This window comes from Pantherophis guttatus, chromosome 5 (genome assembly GCF_059756535.1).
Source record: "Pantherophis guttatus breed Tessera chromosome 5, ASM5975653v1, whole genome shotgun sequence".
Classification (NCBI taxonomy): domain Eukaryota; kingdom Metazoa; phylum Chordata; class Lepidosauria; order Squamata; family Colubridae; genus Pantherophis; species Pantherophis guttatus.
In genome coordinates this window covers 21,809,412-21,830,519 of record NC_142067.1, presented here as the reverse complement: position 1 = coordinate 21,830,519, position 21,108 = coordinate 21,809,412, and the positions used below count along the sequence as shown (strand labels likewise).

The 21,108-nt window shown below is 37.2% G+C and overlaps 2 protein-coding genes across 2 annotated transcripts in view; both read left to right on the top strand.

Moving 5' to 3' along the window:
• LATS2 (large tumor suppressor kinase 2) overlaps positions 1-4,697 on the top strand; it is a 51,266-nt gene extending 46,569 nt beyond the window's left edge. Inside the window, exon 8 of the mRNA XM_034410132.3 lies at positions 1,487-4,697. Within this exon, the coding sequence (XP_034266023.2) occupies positions 1,487-1,981 (495 nt within the window). The 3' untranslated portion in view covers positions 1,982-4,697. The remainder of the gene's footprint in view (positions 1-1,486) is intronic.
• A 9,712-nt stretch (positions 4,698-14,409) lies between these two features.
• XPO4 (exportin 4) overlaps positions 14,410-21,108 on the top strand; it is a 71,746-nt gene continuing 65,047 nt past the window's right edge. The window contains exon 1 of the mRNA XM_034410066.2: positions 14,410-14,531. Coding sequence (XP_034265957.1) covers positions 14,448-14,531 — 84 coding nt within the window. The 5' untranslated portion in view covers positions 14,410-14,447. The remainder of the gene's footprint in view (positions 14,532-21,108) is intronic.

Genomic DNA, 21,108 nt, shown 5'->3' with positions numbered 1-21,108 from the left:
TGGACAGACTCAACTATGTTTCAGCTTGGAAACTCTGAATATACCAGACCAAGTTAATCCAAAACCGCTATGGAATTCCTGAAAGCTTGGCATTCAGACAAAACAGCCGTCAGTAAACACATAGATATAAACTATAGTTACACACCATTCAAAACAGACAATAAAAAGCTAAAAGATATTCTCCCTAGCAGCCAATACTCAGATAAGAGTAAGAAACAGAAAATAAATACCCCAATCAAGGTACCACTAACAAAAAAACTGCATCCCCACCAACACTGGTAGGACAAGCTGCTGTATATACAGTATATACAGTAGACAGGGAGCAAACTTCATACTAGCATTGAAGATTTTTTCTAGTTGGGTAATGAAACATCAGCAAGCAAACAGCCAAGCTCAGAGAGCACCAAGGACTCCGCAGTTTAACTCTGATCTACATATACATATTCTTTCCTATTGATTATTATATAATTGTGTTGTCCATGGACAAAGTTAAAACTGTTCTCTTTTTCACGCAAACACATATGCCTGTTAATTCTAAATAGGATTGGTTGTTATTAAATACTTAATTAAACTAGCTTCATATGTGAGCTAATATATATCTATATTGGCAATCAAAACTCTTGATTTTTATATTGTATATATAATATACAATACATAGACAGGGTACTATCGTGTTTTCCCCAAAATAAGAGCCAACCGGAAAATAAGCCCTAGCATGATTTTTCAGGATGCCAGTAATATAAATCCTACCCCAGTTAAGATTATCAATCAGACAGACACATTTAGTACTGTATTTCCCCGAAAATAAGACCTAACAGGAAAATAAGCCTTAAAGCGTCCTTTGGAGCAAAAAATAATATAAGACCTGGTTTTATTTTCAGGGAAACACAGTAGACTACTATATTACATCCCTGGGCGTTTCTGTCCCTCTAAAGGTGGATCAGGTTATTTGTGGGGTATCATTTGTTTAGATAGGCATATCACTTAAGTGGCCTCTTTATGTAAAAGTAAAGCAATTTAAGGGGTTTTTTTGTTGTTGTGTGGGGATTATTGGAATTATCTGTGCATTAATTAAAAAGCATTTTTGCTTCTTCTGATCATTTAGTAGGGCATATTTAGCAGTGGGTCCCTTTGCAAGAGTGGTAGCTGTAGTTTCACTAAATATTTACTACTCTCCTTGGTACAGAGACTACAAGACTTCAACAAGATTATGATGAAAGAAGTGAGTCAACGGAGGACTATGCTAAATATGCAATTAAATTGCTTCCCATAATCCCTTGGAGTAAGAGACTTTCTGCCATGATCTGGTTATCTGTTAAATTTGCTTTCTTTGTAAGTGAGGAGATACATACAAAATAAAGCAAAAGGCAGAATTGTCATTGAGTACCTTGAATACCAAACAACTGGCAGAATTATTTAGCTTGTGGATGTCTTGAGCTTCATGCAGATTGATATTCAACATTAACTATATACTTCTATTTTTTAGGTGATAAACTGGGAGAATACTCTGCACATTCCCTCTCAGATTAAGCTCAGCCCTGAAGCTAGTGATCTTATCACAAAACTCTGCTGCTCCGCTGAAGAGAGACTTGGAAGAAATGGAGCAGATGATATCAAGGCTCACATCTTCTTTGACTCCATAGACTTTTCCACTGACATCCGCAGACAGCCAGCTCCTTATGTCCCAAAGATCAGCCATCCAATGGACACTTCCAATTTTGATCCAGTTGAGGAAGATGGGCCTTGGGATGACTCCAGTGAAGACAATGCCAGGGCATGGGACCCTCAGGCCTCATCTAATGGCAAACATACAGAACATGCCTTCTATGAGTTCACTTTCCGAAGATTTTTTGATGACAATGGTTACCCATTCAGATATCCAAAGCCTTCTGGGCTAGATATAAGCCAGTCTAAGAATCCTGATATAGAAAACAAAGATGGGCTGGATCAGAATGGAGCCTGTCAACCTGTATATGTGTAAATGACTGTACAGAATCCTAAAACAAAACTTTATTCATAAATTTAGGTTCTTCCTTATATAGTTCTTGGTTGGGATCAGTTCCAGTTCAGGATCATGCAAGTTTCGGGAAAGAAAGACTTGAAAAGAAGGTTCTAAATGCTAGCTGTTTCAGATTTTAGGCCATATAGAGCTGTAAATAGCTTTGTTGATGAGTGCACTTGAAATCCAGATTTCAGTCTAGTTTCTAGTGTGTTACATTCTTAACCAACTTTTTCTTATCTGCTTTTGCATTTACATGCTTCTATGGCATTGTGCTATTTTTTTTTTAATTTTAAGTGAGCAAAGAGCACTTATTTTTGTTTATAGCAGGGTTTTTTTTTCCTACTAAATTATAGGAATTAACTTTGACAAATCATGCTGCTGTTCTTCTTTTTCTCATTTGTCAAAAATTGGATCCATCGCACTTATGTCACATTTTAGGAAAATACATAAGATCGAAGAACATATGATTAAAAGTGTCTGTGCAATAATATTTAGTCAGAGGAAAAAATGTATTACGTCTAATGTCCTAAATTTACCAGTGCCATTTTTGTATTCAGACCCTAATCTTTATGTCTATTTTTCCACATTTCAAAATTCTGACACAATTGTTGAAGCTGCTTTATTTTCCCTTTTGAAAAATATGTTGGAATTTAGTATAATCGTAGTCTGAGTAAGTGGCAGTATCAGGATGTGATATCAATGATTGGTGTGTGGAGAGTGCTGCATGGCTTGTGTTATTTTGTTTTTCTGTTTGAAATGACCTTTCTCTTGCCATTCACAGGCAGGTCCTGTGCATCTATTCTTACTGAAGATCTTTAACTTTAGACCTTCAATAGGTGTGCTGATAAAGTATTGTGTGGATGGTTTTTCTATTATGATTGTGTGCTATCTATTATATGTTCTCTAAGACAAATGGCGAAACTAATTCATGGAGGGATTGATGGTGTGTGAATAGGGGGAAGGAGAGCTTGGTTTAATCAGTTGTCTAATTTCATAGGATATTTAGCCTCCTATAAAAAGATAATCAGCAAAACATAGCTTTCAAGATCACTTTGTGATCAAAATCTGTGGCCCATCTACCTAGCACAATGCACAGTATTCAGTGTGTTTGTAAGTTGCCATATAGTATTCATGAATATTATCATTTAGTATCTGTATGCAGAAATATATAATGAGAATGTTCAGTTCTCTGTGCCTTAAAATTGAATCAGGAGCCTTATATCCTTTTTTTAAATTTATAGGACTCTTCTAAGCTATAATGCTAAGTGACAATGAATTTCTGGAATGTATTGGACATATAAAGTTGATTTATTGATTCAGATGATTAGGTATAATGTACTAACTTCAGGCAGTGCAGGGTAATTTAGCAAACTGTTTCTTTAAAACAGAGGTTTTCCAAGCCCTGTTGTCTAAGAATGCAATTATTCATGGTTGTGATTATATTTTATGGTGGAAAATCGAAGCATGTAGCTTCCCTTTGTCATTTAAGCAAGGATAAATAACTTTTTCCTTCGGATGTTGCTGGAGTATAATTTTCATGCCATCAGTTTCATAGCATAGTCTATAGTGAAGAACGTTGGGTTTTAATGATTGCCAGCATCTGATTTAAGCATCTCTGAGACCAGATGAATATTAACAAATTTTGGGTATGGTTTTTGTTTTTGTTTTTGCTTATCTGTGATGATTTGTAGATCTAGAAACTACATACATGATAAAAGCATGGAGTTGTATTTTGTTTGAATCTGCAGGTAAGCCCTATGTCATCAGTATAAAGGAAATCAGAGATGGTACAATCACATAATGGTTTATCTACGCTACACAACAATGCTGACACTTCCAAGGCTGCTTGGAACTCTGAATTATTATGACCTGTTTAAGTGCAGAGATTTATCTTAACCAGGTATATACAGAACAGAATCTACTTAGGTGGCAGCCATAGTTGTCTTACGTGAAGTATCAAAATGTTGGTCTTGATTATGCCTGGTCCATTATATTGTTACGTATTATGATAGATCAAACTAATCCTTCATCTCTATCAAAATACAAACATACATTTAAGATATTTTTTTAATTGTTTAAAATACACATTTTATTAGCTATGTTAACATAAAGAATACTCAAAGTGATAATGGAATGCTAAAGATAATTAAGCCATAAATATCATCATTTATATTCTATATATACCTAAATAGATTTTTCTTTCAAATCCTTAATTCAGATTAGTTTAACAGTCCTATTTTAAATGACTGATTGCAATAACACTTGAGGGCAATATTCCACTGTGTGTTTGCTTATTTTATGTTTTTAAATCTAAAGCTTCAGTTTTTCCTATGTTATTCCATATGTTATTTCTTAATATTTTAATCTATCATATCCTACCCATTGATTAGATACTATCTAAAACAACATCTTTAAATCCATCAGAGTAAACTAAGCAAAATGATTGTGTATTTGTTTACATTTGTATGAAAGGAGTGTTCTGAGATATGCAGTGCTTGTGTTGTGGTGGTTTATGAAAGATTCAGTATTACTACTTTTTATATAATGCCATTTTTATATTTACATCTATCTGTCATCTTTTTATGTGGTAGGTTCTTCCTCAGGAACTCAGTTTAACTGTTATTTATTTATCATTTGCCTTTTGAAAGCTTCTGCTGGCACAATTTATTATTAAAAAAAATGAATCAAACTCCAAGATGTCTCTTTTGGGTTCTTTATGGGGTATGAAATGTTTGAAGATAAACCAGAATTGTGGTCTGTGGAGCTGAGGATCAGCATGGACTTGGTACAGGGATTCCTCACTCAGTTAACAACCCTAACTGGAACTGGCAATGCTGTCACCAAGCAACATAGTCATTAAGTGAAATGTCATGTGACCGCTCTGCTTAGTGGCAGCAGTTCCAGGTAAGCGTGATGTAAAGTTGTCTTAAGGGAAGTATCGAAATGTTGGTCTTGATTATACCTGGTGCATTATATTGTTATGTATTAGGGTAGATCAAAGTAAATCTTCATCTCTTATCAATATACATATTTTTTTAATTACACATTTTATTAGCTATGTTAAAATAAAGAATACTCAAAGTGCTAATGGAATACTTAAGGTAAGTACTTATCATATTTTTCAGAGTATAAGACACACTTTTCCCTCCCTAAAAGAGGCTGAAAATTTGGGTACAATTTATACTCTGAATATAGTCCCACCCACCCGCCAGCCCCCACCCTTTGGCCTCTGCGCATCCTCTTCCTTGTTGCAGAGATTGCCACCGACAATGGCTTATGTTTTTGGGATCTGTGCATTGCGTTTTCAGCCTCCAAATGCTTCGTTTGAGAGCCCTTCAAGGCTGCGGGGATCGCCAAAGCACATTGCCGCCAATCACCTCCCGAAAACGCAACACGTTTGGAGGCTAAAAACACGACGCACGGTGCCCAAAATGGCTACCCAGAACAGTTCCTGCCTTCTCTTACCCCTTCTGTGCTTCGCCTGCTTTTCTCATTGCCGCTCCCTCCAACGATCAGCTGTCCTTTAGAATCTATTTTTCAGTTTTTGAGCCCCCGCTCGAAACCAGCGAACTAATGTGCTGAAGCTGACCAGGCTAAGGATGCTAGCCAGATGAATACCTGGTAGGCAGAGTTTTTTCCCCCCACTATTTTCCTTCCCAAAAACTAAGACTTATACTCCGGTGTGACTTATACTCCAAAAAATATGGTAAGTGTAAGGTAAAGGACTTGAATTCCCCCATCCACCTATCTCACCTCCATCTTTTCCCTTTTGGCTGTCCTGGCTGCCCACAGCCCTTCCTAATGTGCCCTCAATGAAAGAAGAACCTGGATGGCACATGAAAAAGGCTTCTGGCCAGTGTGCGAAATAACGTCCCAGCTGGTAGAGTAGTAGCGTCCGATGCAGTGGGTGTGGTGACATAGGGCAGGGCTGAGCAGCTACTGGCAGCAGGTAGGCAGCCGAAAGTTCATAAATGCAGGTAAACCTGAAATTTGGTTCAGGTGAATGCAGGGCACACTGCAAGAGATGAAGCTTTGATGGCTCCTCATAGGTCTCTTCGTTCAGCACCATCATAACTTCAAACGGTTGCTGAACAAGTGTTTGTGAAGTGAGAACTACCTGTATAGCTTAATCACAATGAGTCAGAAACCAGGAATGCAAACTGTTCAGGAAAAGCCAGGGCGGTGGCAAGAGGTCAGAAGAAGCCATTGAGGTTGAGAATCCAGAAATTGGAGAATGAGAAAAAGGAACGTCAACAACGATGAGGCGTTAGAATTGTTTCATAATAAGTTAAATGCTAAGTGGTGTATCCACAATTACAGCTTTACTCTATTTAGGAAACTTGGGGGCTTTAAATTACTTGTTCTTTTTGCCCTGGTATGTTAGCTGTGACAGGGTGAGAAATTGGCCAGCTGTAGCAACAATTTGGATATGTCTTCTATTTCCGAACCTGGACAAAAGAAGGGGATGGGATGCAGCATGGGATGTTGAATAAGATTCCCCTGATCCCTCAGACATCATTACACTTACATGTTAAATGGTTCAGTGATGATGAGAAATTGAAAAGAGCAGCCAATGAGTTGTCCATGAGGTTAATGTGTTACATTTTTGCTAACAGCATTAGCAAAATATGGATTAAAATTTTGCTTTCATAAATATCCCTTTATGGGTTTATTAAAATGGACTAGTAATGACATCAATCGTCAGTTCTTACAAATGCTATTTTCATAGGTAGTCCTGTTAAGTTGGGTATGTTCCAAGTTGGTTTTAAGAGATGTTGCATTTTTATTAGCTGCAGTGAAGTTTGAAAAGAATTTATAACTTCTTTGGGCAAATGGAAAAACTTAGAAAACTAAAGAATTTTCATTAATAACATTTCAGAAATAAGAATAGGAGTCACAATATTCTTCTACTAAGCATTTTAGCTATTGTTTTAGTTGGAATAAGAAGGCTAGCAATGGTTAAAGTCTGAAGTCTCCAGAGTTAAATTGAAAAAAATAACATTAACTTTGTTTACATTCTATACTGCTAGCATGCTCATGAAGCCAGACAATTTTGACTTCGATAACAAATCATAGTTTATTTCAGTGCATGGACCCATCAATTATTTAATTCTAGAATATTTAGAACAGTAACAAGGTAGATTTTTCTGAATTTTGTGACCTCAGTTCTCTAGCTGTTTCATAACATTACTATGAATAGCTGCTGACTTGAATCCTGTAAGTTTGTGGAGAGAAAATTACTAGTCTCCCTTTCTGTGTGCAGCCCCCACTTAATTCAGGAAGGGCGCTGAATCTCTAGGAATGCTTTTTCAAAGGGCACAGTAGGCTGTAGAGAGGAATGGGTGGGAAAGTTTCCTTCCATAAACATTCTTAAATCATCTTAGAATCCAAGCTATTGTTCTGTACAAAGCAAATTTGCCTTTAATGAAAACATTTTGAAAAATGCAGTGATATCGGCAGATAATCAAAATGTCATTCCAAACATATTTCCTCCCAAATACATTTTTTTGTTGTTGAGATGATAGTAAATTTAGAAAGTCATATGGCATAAATTACTTTTACTTGTTATCTTCCCAACCAATTTAATGAAATTTGAGCAGGAAACAATATATATAGCCAATGTTAGAGCAAAAAGAGCTCTGAATATATTTACAAATTATATTAACATTTCAAACAATTATGTTCCTATTAAAATGCCAAATCCCTAAGGAATCTCAGGGCTGAATAGATGAAGTGTATTTGAAGATCTTTAACCAAACTGGTAAAGAACTGCAATGCTACAGTGCTACAGCTCCAGGAACTCTTAGAGGAAATGAATTATTTAGATATTTACCAGTCTGGCTTCAGACAGACGTTTGGCATGGAAATGGCCTTATTTACCTTGATAGGTGATCTGTACCAGGGAAGAGGCAAGAGGAGTGTTTGATACTCAAGGACCTCTCAGACTTTTGATAGTGTTGACTAGGGAATGAGGATGGTTGAGATGAGAGGCCCTATTCAGTATTACCTCCAAGTCTACTACTTGGGATTATATCAGAAGATGGTTTTAGAAGACCTTTCAATTGACTTGTTTCTGGATCCAGCAAGGGTCCATTATCTTTAACATTATCTAATTATTCTATGGACTGAGAAAGTTCACATATGAGTCTGGAGTCAGATTCTAACAATACTTTGATTTATATTCAGTTGTATTTCTTTCTCCAATGTCAGGGTTACACATCTCCAGGCTGCCGAGGATTGGATATGGGAAAACAAGCTAAAGCTGAATATGGACAAGATTTAATTGTCCATGCTGATTTCAAAGTCTTAAGTTTGGAATTCAGGTGGCTTGTCTGTTATGGATGGAGTCATACTGTTGCATAACGGAATACATTTACAACTTCAGGTATTGTCTTAGAGCCAGCATTGTTGCTGGACAATATAGTAATTGTAGCAAGGAGGGGCGATTTATCAGAGTAGTGCCCATCTTGAGTAACAAAAAGCATAACAGTCTTCAAGGGAAGCAAGGGAGTGGAAATGATGTTAAATTGTATAATTTGAATTCCTGAAGAATAATTAATGGAAGCATGTATATATAGCAAAACCTGAATGCACTTAGTTTTATAGTTTTCCATCTGTGATTTAAACTCTCCACTTTCCACAAAACAAAATCCTTCTGAGCATTTAAGATTGAAGCAATGGTGCTTCCCTTCACTCTGGATTCAGTATTTGCTGATTCTGTAATGTTTGGAGATTTAGAAGGCTGATTAGTTTGTGTTAAGAACTATGGGAGAGATCTATGACAAACAAAATGAGATGACCGATATACCTATTATGGTTACAAAGGGCCCCCTAGTGGTAAAGAAAACACATTTTTCAATAGTCCTATACAGACATTACTCAGCTTATAAACTTTTGAGTTATGAACTTTCATTGATACGAACAAGTCTGTCTGCAACTCCATCCAAAAAGGAGTGGGAGAAGGCAGGAAAAGATTAGTTTGCAGCATGCCACTTATGTAAGTGACGCACCAGAAACTAACCTTTTCCCGCCTTCCTCATGTATACTGTTCACAGATCTATTTGTATACCATAAGATAAGAACTGTATTGTGCATGTTTTTATGCTTGTTGGACTTGTGGACTTATGAACTCTCAGAATGTGGCCCATTTGTAAGAAGAGGGCTGTCTGTACTGTATCAACATTTCTCAATCTGGTGTCTTCTAGGAATGTTGAATAATTCCTTTAATCCATAGCCAGCAAAGCATGCCATCTAAAGATTATGGGAGCTGAAGTTCCAGACATCTGCTGTGCATCGGATAGGGGAAAAACTATGTAATGGCTCAATTTTTTTTGATGATTCTAATATACAGTATAAAATTTTTAATTAAATTTAGAGTCAGTTCAGTCCTCCCTTGGGTATAAAAGCCAGGGGAGTGACCTTGAGTCAGTCACTCTCTCTCAGCCCAACCAACCTTGCAGGATTATTGCGGTGAAAATAAGAGGAAGGTATATTAGATATATTTGCCATCTTGAGTTATTTATAAAAATAATGAAGGTGGGATAAAATAAATAAAATTTAAAACATTAAGCAATGTTCTTCATTAGAAATTGTTCAGTGAATTTTCTTTAAGTGCTAAATAATATAATAATCTGAAGAAATATGGTATTATGGTTATATGGTTAAAGTGTTATGGTAATGAAGTGTCATTAACGTGGCACTTTACAGTGATGAGGAGGTGGGCTTCACAACTGCTCTCTACTGATCATAACATAAAATGACCAGTTTTTTCACAACTTCTGCATATTTGGTTGTTACTGAACTATTCAGTAAATTCTAGTTACTAAACTCTCCAAATTCTGTTTTCAAATTAATTTTACCAGCATATGGTAAAATTATATCACCATATGGGAAGATTATTTTTAAGCAGCACAGTATATTGGTTTGCATTTGTTTTTACTTTTACTTTACATAAAAGTTTTTACTTTATTTGTTTGCATTTTGTTTTACATTTCTCATATCTATGATAAGTCACTCTCATCACATTTGCGAATAATTTTCTCTGTAACTCCTAATAATCTTCTAGTTAGTGAAGAACTAATGAAATATGAGCTTTTAGCTAAATAATAAAATATCCACCATATGGACAAGTACAATTTCAGTAATAGAATAATTTAGTTTTATAAGACTGGTTATTTCAAGTGTTGAGGCACAATCTGTCCGGAAGATTAGATTCATGATGTACATGCAAGAACATCTTGTCCGGGATACTGCTATTAGTAGTTCCTTATGAAATAATTTGTAAGATTATCGTTTTTATATTATTCTTTTTTAAATAGTATACTAGTTTGCATATTTAGTTTTGAATAACTGGTATGTGAATCCAGTCACTCTGGTTTATGCCATATCAAACTATACTTTATTCAATTATGGTTTATTAATTAATGATCAATCTATATACCATCTATGTCTCTGTCCATCCTTGGCACATACCAGGCTTTCTGCACACCTGATTCATGTAGAAAATAAACTAATTTTCAGAATGGAACTTTGTCATGCTATGAAACAAAATGCTAGCTTCTAACATGATTTTCACTTTCAAAAGAGTCCCTGGATCCTATACAGGTTTATGACTTCTTTACAGATAAAAGTTATTGGCAGTTATAATCATTATATTAAAAAACCAGAAGCAATAACCTTGAAGAGGAGGAAGAATCTCAACTAAGATTATGATCAGATCAAAGAAATCTGAATCTTTTTCACAATTCAAAAGTTCAAAGTTATTTCTACCCTGCTTATTCAAAGTCCAGCTTTTGCTTCCTATAGTGTCACAAATAGAGAATTGCTTGTACAATTCTGATTTTGGAGGTATAGACACATCACATCTGAATATCTTCTCTGAAGACCTTCACAGCTGCTCTCCCATGTGCTATTCTGTGGTTATGTCTTGACTGCCTGTTGCTTTATTAGTGATGGCTGATCCTAAAAGGCAGAAGCTATCTGCCACTTTGATATAAATTCTAAGGCTGGTTGCTATAGCCACTGGCATTAATTTGGTCTTCTTTATATTTAATTTTAGGGCATGTAGGGAGATTGTTTCTTAGCAAACAAAGTTGGAAGTAATGTAAGAAACTGGACACTGTCAGAATTGAAAGATAAAATGGACACAGGTAAGAGAAAGAAACCTCAGAGTCTGGTATCAATGCACATCATTTTATTTTGAATATGATCTAAAAACAGAGGTTTACAGACCAAACCAACCAAATATTTTAATTTAGGTGTAACATGGAACTGGGTCGGGAACTGTAATCTTCCCCAAAAAAGAAAAGAAGAAAGGGATTTCCAATTTGTTCTTTGAACTGGCTCAGAATCAGCCCCTTCCATGACATTATGGGTAATATCCAATAGATTGAACTTTTTTTTTCTCCTGGCTCTTTACTGGTTTATCTTTTCTCCTTTTGCATTGTGGGTGGTTTGTTTCTAGTTGACAGGAACTCTTGCTTTCCTCCTGTCTCCATGTTCTGGCCCTAGTACCATCTGTAAGTATTTAACTTGTATGTCTCCTCCACTCCAGTCACAATGTGCAGCCATGATGAAAAGCAGTGGGAAAAGTAAATGGTTGCAAAAACCCAAGTGTCCTTTCTCCTTCACAGCTTAGAAGATGATTTTAAATTAGGGTAGGAAATGCAAATTTGCAGCTAGAAAGCTTTTCCTTAAGGCAACTGTTGTCGTTTCCCCCCCCCCCAAACACACTTTTGAGACATAACCAAGTGATCAAATTCAAAATGAATTGAAAATGTTAAGAGGGAGTATGGGAGGTAGGTGACGGAAAATACTACAGTAATGACTTCTTTGCAGACTTCTTTGCATTCCCCTATTGGCCAACTAAAAGTGGGTACTGGGTGACTCAGGGTATTCTGTAGAGTTTTGAACATTTTGAGAATGAAAGAAGTGAAGATGAATGCAGATTGGGCTTGAGTTGAAAGCTCCTGAAAGAAAAACCAATACTGTTGACATAATTTAATCACAATGGATCAAGAATGCTGCAACTGCACTCTAATGCTTAGATCTTTGGTCTAGATGAGATCATATTCAGAATATGCTAAACATAATGCAGGTGAATGAGTTGAATGGTCAAAAAATATTCTGAAGTGCAGATTATAAAATTAGTCTTCACATAGTAAAAAATAAACCTCGTATTGTATTAAATCAGTTTGTTATTAAAACAGCGAATGGATGGATACAATATCTCTACCCCAAAGACATTAATTTCTAGAAAAGGGCAGAAGAAATTAAACAATGATCATATTTTAAATGCAGCTAATATTTGATACACAGCAGTGATGTGAATTCTTTCATAATAGCATCGTGGTTTTGTTAAATAACTCTACTTACCTAAGCCTTTGTGTTTGGGAAATACCGTACTTTATTATAGTATATGCCTTACCTACCAAGAAAGGATTGGTATTTACTTACAGTACTTGCTTCATTTTGTTTTCAATATGGCCCCGGTGTCTCAGGATTGATGACGCTATTCAAGTACTGAAAACTTTGGATCAGATGAAATGTATTTGGTAGACAAGTACGATATAGGGTAAGGATCTCCACACTGTGAGTTGCAACATCTGATATTTAATCTGATTATGTGGTATTATCATGCATTACATGTTCTTGCACAATTCTTACTATACTGAATTGTTTAAAAGAACAGAAGGCCATCATAGTAGAGATACACATGGTTGGTTCCATGCTTAATTTTAGACACAAAATTATATAAATTCCACATTATGTAGTATTATGCAAAGTTCAATCACTTTTCTGATGTGTTGAGCTTCTTGGGAGAATCTACTTAAAAAACAAAAAACCCAAATGCCCCAAACCCCGTAGATGGATTGCATTAGCTTTCAACATCCATTCCATTCCATTCCATTTATTTATTTGCGCCCTTTCCTAGACAGGGATGCCCTCCGTATGGTCACTCATGCTCTCATTATCTCGGCTGGATTACTGCAATGCCCTCTACATGGGGCTGCCCTTGGGGTGCACCCGGAGGCTCCAACTGGTCCAGAATGTGGCCGGACGGGTAGTTACGTGTGCTTCCCGTTACTCCCATATAACACCATTGTTGCGTGAGCTGCACTGGTTGCCGGTGGTCCTCCGGATTCGCTTCAAGGTGCTGGTGCTCACCTATAAAGCCCTCCATGGCATGGGCCCGGAGTACTTGCAGGACTACGTCCTACTGGCCTCCCACCACCCAGTGCGCTCACATAGGACTGCCCTCCTCCGGGTCCCATTGGCCAGACAGTGTCAGTTGGCGGCCCCCAGGATGAGGGCGTTCTCTGTGGTCGCACCGACCCTCTGGAATGGTTTACCCACTGGGCTCCGGACGGCCCCCGACCTCCGCACCTTCCGCGCTGACCTAAAGACATGGCTCTTTCAGCAAATTCCCTGATCTGCCATGCATTTTAATTTGGGGATTTGGGGTTCTTAAATCGGATTTTAACATTTTAATTCTATTTATTGTTGGGTTGTTTTATTCTGTGAGCCGCCCCGACTCCCTTGGGAGAAGGGCGGCATATAAATATGACAATAAAATAAATAAATAAATAAATAAATTTAAATTTGTCAAGCATATATAACAGGTAAAAGTATAAACATAATTTGAATACATGAAAAGAGTAAGAGTAAAAAGGAATATTAGGACAGGGACGGTAGGCACGCTGGGGCACTTATGCACGCCCCCTTACAGACCTCTTAGGAATGGGGTGAGGTCAGCAGTAGACAGTTTAAGGTTAAAGTTTTGGGGGTTTGGGGAAGAAACCAGAGTCAAGTAGTGCATTCCAGGCATTGACCACTCTGTTGCTGAAGTCCTATTTTCTGCAATCGAGAATTGCTTGGAGAACAAACCCTTTGACCTGGATGACCCTCACTCGAATCCTTTACAGCTGGGAACGGACTGGAGTTATTTGTGGCTGAGAATGAGAAGAACCAGTCCCAGATCCACCGGCGGTTTCTCTCAGTTTGGCTGGCAAAGGGCTTCAATCTCGAGTTATTGGGAGCTGGTGGACGTTGGTCTTCTCGTCGAGGGAGGCTTCCGAATACCCGCTCCAAAGCCTTCACTTCTTTCAGCCCCCATTTGGCTTCAGGGCTGCCGAGGGGTGGGAAAGGGTCGGGTCCCACACATGCCCGCATCCTCCCCTCCCCGACCTGACGGAACTGCTCTCTCGCCATTTTCCACCCCCCCCTCCCAACCGCCGCCGCCGCCGAAGCCATTTCAGGGGACGACCCTCCGCTTCCGCCGCCACCCCCGCAGCCGTTCGGGAGGGAAGCGCCTCACGACGGCTCTGCGGGGCCGGCACGACTCCGGCGCTCCCTCCCGGCCCTTCTGCCCCTCCGGGATCGCGGATTGGCTGGGCGGCCGCCTCGTCCCAGAATGCATTGCATGGCGCGTCATTGAAGAGAGACCATGATGGCGGCGGCCGCGGCGGCGGCGGCGGGGGGAGCCTCCGAGGTGATCGCTCAGCTGGAGAGCGCGGCCAAAGTGCTGATGGTGAGGGAGCCGCGCGGGTCGGCGGGTCGGCCGGGGGCGGAGCGGATGATGGGGTGGAATAAACCCGGGCTCTGTCCTTAAAGGGAAGCCCCGTCAGTGCCCCTTCCCCCGGGATGGCTCTCTCTTGGACTCCTCTAGGGAAGCATCCTCGGATAACCCCGGGAGGTGGCATCGCCTTTCGTGCCCTAGAAACTTTTGCAAACAGGACGGGTCTCCCTCTTTCCCGTTCCTTCTTGTCTGAAGCTGCAACCCCGCGCATCTTTCCTCCAGCTTTCATAAGCCTCTTTGGACCCCAGGCGGGCAAAGAAGGGCAGAATCACGTTGCTTTTGGCCACCCTTCGCTTTTGTCCCCGTCGCTTTTCCATAACCTCTTTAATGTTGTGTGAGGCTTGGAATTCCATTCATTGATATCATCATATCCCAACATAATTCTTTCCTTTTCACTTCGGCATCCACGTGCGCAAATCTGTAATCAGGAGTGATTCCCCCCCCCCACCCACTTCCCAGTTTCTATCCTGGTTCTCTCCTCCCCACCCCTCTCCTTCCCTTTTAATACCATTTTTCATGCCTCCTGATAAGAGTGTTTTAATATCAGCCTCTCATACACGCCCATTTTACCAATACTGCATGTAGCTATTGTCTTTTTCCTTTTCTTCCTCTCTCTTATATTATTACACTATGAAATGGCTGTTAGGTTTGCTCTTTGTTTTTCTCAAGAGTGGAGGGATATGTGAAACAACCAAGTTTCAGTAGCAGAACCTTTTCTTTTGGGAAGGTTTTCTGCAAGGCTAGAAACTCATGCTCCAAAATGCTACTTGTGACTAAACTAAAATAACTTTGCATTTCTTCTCTCTCAATGAATTAAATATATTAAAACAGAAAAAAATTCAAAACCGTTCTCAAAGAGCAAAGAATGCTTGTCTATAATCTGTAATTTTCTAAATTAGTGGCCTTTGCTGTACCCATGTATGGAATGTGTATAGATTTACTGAGTAAATGGATCATAATCTGTTCTACTTCCCAGGCAGTTAATAGTGAACATTTGTATAAACTCCATGCAAAAAAGAAACAAGCTACAATCAGAATAGTTTTATCTAGATTGGTTACATTGGCTTTCTTTTCTTAAATTCAGAATGATACTTTATATTCTTTGTTTTTCCCCTTCTTAACAGTCCTTTGGTGTGATAGGCCATCAGAGTGCTTTTTGGAAATATCAGGCAGACAGACCATATAAACAAATTAAGAATCCAGATGGATTTGAAATAAGATTTTGAAATTAATTATAAGAATCTTCCCTGTGGGAAAATGCTGTGGTTTTGAATTCTTTAAAAAAACAATCGGAGGGGACTTTGAACACTGAAATTTGACTTACTAATATAGAATGTCATTTTAGCTAGTGAGATTATTCTTACATGTTACTGAACATATATCTCTTGTTATCAAATATACATCAATATACATTTTATGGCAGGTGCTTTACACTTTAGCTGAATAACTACCTGAAATGCCAATAGCACTCCTAGCACATTAAAAAGTCAGGACAAAAGAGTCCTAGCTAGTCCTCACCCTCTGTGGTACCAAGTTTTATTAGAGGGTAGGATATAGCATTCAGATAAATAATTCTAAAACGATATAATCTATTACTGTACCATATGAGATCTCTGAACATCTAGCTTGACTCTTAAGAAATTTATAAACTACCTGAGGCAAGAGTTTAATTTGTCTTTTTGCTGCTAAACTTGAGCAATTTTGAAATACAAAGCTGGACTTGCTAATGCAGAAGGCGTGATCCAGGATGCCACTAGATGTGTGCCAAATGATATACTTACTATAGTCTGTACTTGATTGTGAATACATTTTTATAACAATTTTACTGAAATTTAAAATTAGAAATAGAAACTAATAGAAACTAAGAAAAATAGAAACAAGAAAAAATAGAAATTGCAAAAAGGGGGAGAAATATATATATAAAAAAAGAAAAAATGATTTCATAATTCACAATTCTTGGTTGGCTGTGAATATATTTAGTTAACTTGTGCTGTTTTCTTCTACCAGCTAATGCAAAGTTTTGGCTTTTTTATTATCTATAGATCTTCAAACCCTCTGAGAGAGAGCAATAAATCATGGAGAATATCTATCTAAATCAGGGGTGCTAAACCTACTGATGTATTGGGATTTTTTCCCCCTTTGCTAAACCAAGCATGGCCTGTGGGCCAGGAGCTTGACAGCCCTGACCTAAATGAATTTATTTGATAGACTTTAAAATTGCCTCCTATCTTAGAAAACTTGAATCTAGTCAGGAAATTGGAAATCTCATAAAGTACAATAATGTGGCTTTAATTTGATCTGTATAATTCTTTTACACAAAGAGGTATTAGTACTTTTAAAAATCTTAGAAGTTTGCTAAAAATTCTTGATGGCAATGATGCAAATAATCTGCTAAAATAAATTGCAAACTTCAGGAATTGGTAAAAGTTTTTTTAAAAGAGTGCTAAATAATTTGGCATTACATTATCTCAATTTTATCCACCTATTTTAATGTTCCGACTGCTTTGCACTATTCTGAAGTTGTATTCCGTGCATGTACACAATGTGTGAACCTGCCAAAGAATGCTGAATTACATCTTTTAGTATTCTTTACCATTGACCTAGTGGCTGAGAATTAGCCAAATTCTCAATGTTTGCATTTGTGCATTTTTGATACATAGATTTAAAAATTTATATATTCACAAAGTAATTCAGGAGGTTTAATCCCAAACTAAGAACCTTACTGTTACAACCTTAGACTACAATTTTATAAGCATATGTTTGAATGTTAGTGCTACTGAACTCAGTGAAGTTTGATTCTGAGTAAGCATGTTTAGGCCTGCATTTTCAAATAGCATGTCTAATAAATGTAATAAATGTAGGAATTATATACCTGCTACTTGTATCTTGAACATATCCATACTTCTGTTTTTATGTCATTTTGCTGGTTTTAAGTCAAGTATCTAGTAGAAAATATGAATAATTTTTTATCAGATTTGCCTGAATTGCAAATGTTTGATTACCATAATTGCAAATATCTATACTGTAATGGTATGAAGGCTAGAAATGTACAAATCTGTAAAAAGTGAAAAACTTGATGGAAATTTTATTTCACTAGTTTTCTCCAGGACTATATATATGGATATGTGAATGTATGTATGTAGTCCTCTACTTACAACAGATCATTTAGTCACCGTTCAAAGTTACAACGGCAATGAAAACAGTGACTTATGACCATTTTTCACACTTATGATTGTTGCAGCATCCCCATAGTCATGTAATCAAAATTCAGATGCTTGTCAACTAGTTCATATTTATGATGGTTGCAATGTCCCGGGGTCATATGATCACCTTTTGCAACCTAGCAAACAATGTCAATGGGAAAGCCATATTCACTTAACCATGTTACTAACTTAATAACTGCAATGATTTACTTAACGGTAACAAGAAAGGTCATAAAATGAGGCAAAATTCACTTAGCGGTTGTCTCGCTTAGCAAGAGAAACTTTGTGCTCAGTTGTAGTCGTAAGTTGGAGGACTACCTGTAGCTCTCTGTTCTTCCCAGTTGACTTAGTCTTCTTCCTAGTTGCTATCCCTTTCCCTAAAGATGCAGCTTTCCTACAGCAGTTGGAACAAGTAAAGGTGCCAGCGATAACCAATGAGACCAGCTTTTGATGTTTCAGGTCTTTAAATTGCTTAGAAGGTGGTGCTGGTTGAGGGAGGTGGGCTTTTTGTTCAGATATATTTTGTAAAAATGTCAGCGGATGCATTCAAAAATTAACTTTTTCTTTTTGGTGTGATTAAGCTCAGCAGACTATCAGAGAAAGCAAGGTGTAGCAACTTTGATTGTAACTGATGTTGTACATAGCTTTACTCTTGCATCAACTTTATGAATCAGAGCTGTCTGCATATTAGTATGTGCTGCCATTTGCTCGTAAATCTAGAACACAGTACAGTATAAGTAGTCCTTGGCTGACAACAGTTCGTTTAGCGACCATTTAGTTACAACAGCATTGAAAAAAGTAACTTATACCAATGACCAGTTTTCACACTTAACAACTGTTGCAGCATCTCCATGGTCACATGAGCACAATTCAGGTGCTTTGGCAACTGACTCATATTTATGACTGTTGCACTGTTCCAGGATCACCTTTTGCAACCATTTGACAAGCAAATCAATGGGGAAACCAGATTCGCTTAACGACCATGCTGCTAACTTAATTACTGCAGTGATTCACTTAACAACTATGGCAAGAACGGTCGTAAAATGGCGCAAACCTCACTTAACAAATGTCTCACTTAACAATAGAAGTTTTGTGCTCAATTATCGTCATAAAGTCGAGGACTATCTATAAAGCAAATAGACAGAAGTCTTGCTGGTGAGAAAAGTTCTGTTCTGAAAATAATCCTGAAGAATGGGAGGTAATTCATGATAATCATGCCCAGCTTCTAAACATTGTCTGTAACATTTCTGGCAGGAGATCAGGCGTCCCTAAAATTTGTGGTTTTTAGATGATTGACTTTCAAATCCCATAATTTTTGCAAATAGAGCTATTAAAATTGCTGAGATTTGCTAGTCATGACCAGCCTAAGTCCCACTGATTTCACTAAGTATATTCTCAGTGTGACTAAGTGGGGATCAAACCTTAAGCTTTTATACAATGCTGTATTCTTAAGGGTTGATAGTTCAGATAATATCTTCATGTATTCTGTGTCATAACTGAGGATCTTGGCATGGGCTTTGCTCTGAAAATTGCCTGGAAATATTTTAAACAAAGAGTTAGTTATAGAATTATTGCCTTTGCCAATAACTTGTTTGAGGAAAGAATATGAAAGACTCAGTAAAAGTATATAGTACTTTCATTATTATAGAATGTTCTGTAAAGCAGCATTCCAAAACTTTCTATTTTCCTGTAATGCATCTGGAGCACATCAGTTTGAAGAAGGTTCCAATGAAGGAGTATGTGGCTATTAAGGCATCTGGAATGAAAATCTGGATAAATGAGGATTGCAAACATAAGGTGGCTAATTAATTAAATTGAATTGGGGTATTTTTTTAGCTAGAATTGATTTATTGTAAAGAAATCGCAACATTAAGGATTTTATGACACCATGGAAAAAAAATAATTTTAATTTTGCATGCTAAATTCAACATACAAAATACATTTTTAATCCCATAGCCCTTCATGAATAAGAAAGTTCCTTCCTAGCAAAATATGTATGCTTTCCTGAAAAAAAACACTTAACACATTGACCTGGCTCACGCAACTTACTAAGCCATAATATCATTTGTTTGCTTTTGGCTTAGCGTGTTATACAAACCCAGTCAATTATGACTTATACAATAAGCATGCCTAAGCAAATCATGGCTTAGTGCAGTGTGTGAATTTAATTACTGACTCCCATGTTTTTTGTACTTTAACAAGTGCTACAACTTTCAGTATTAAATATCAAAGAGGATTAGTCCACACATAGATTTCTGTAACATTTAATTTTGGGGGTTTCTCAAGAGCTTAAAGCACCAAACTGTAAGGTTAGTTAGATATTCTTCTCAGTTATGATTTTGATGGCTTATTTTTATTTTTGTTGTTGACTTGCTGCTAAGAATAGCTTTTAAACTGAGATATTATCTTTTAGATACTGTCTTGATTCAATATTACTTATAGAATAATAAAGGAGAGTATTTTTTTCTTTTTTGTAAATACTTATTCTTACAGTTTGTAATTTACCCTTTCTATTTCCTTTTTCTTTTGTTTTCATTTAGTTCCTAAATACTTTAAAAAATAAAATACAATAGAGATTAAAAATATTGAAGTGTGTTGAAAGTGCCCGTTAAGAATATCATATCAACGAATTCTGATTTTGGATATAATCTGTGTAAAAAAAAATTCTGTTTCTTCAACTACAGCCCTTGTCTCTGCATTGTTTTTGAAAGAGCCTTGTGTTGCTGATAGCATTAGCCATCAGCTACCCAACTAAAGTAAAATTTATCTTCTATGTACAAATATTGTTGTGTTAGTTTTATATCCTGCCTTTCTCTGGCTTTTCAAAACATTCTCCTAAAAGTGAATTATAATCATTTACCCCTAATATTTTGAGAGGAGCATATATTTTAAACTGGTTTTCTATTTGGCCTATTGTCCTGACTTTCAAAAACTTCCAAGAACTGAATTTTTCTATCTCTTAATTTTTACATTCTGGCACATCCTTTCCCGTGACCTTCACTTCCGTAGTTCAGTTCAAAGGCTTCCTGCTTTCTCAGAAGATTATACTCTTCCTGTATTTTCTCAACATCTGTAAGATGCTATTTCTTTTTCTTCTTTCAAATCTCTCCTCAAAATCCTGCTTTTTCATTAACCATCTGGCAAAGCTTTCTACTTCCTCTTGTATGCCATGTTGGGTAAAAATTCTGGGAGTCATTGTTCTAACAAATCTGGAAAGCAGTAGGTTGAGAAAATCTGACTTAGAGTGATCACACCTGTAATCAGAGTAGCCTACAGGTTTCAGTTATTAAATCCCTATTTTACATTTTGCCTGTGCTTCTTTTCAT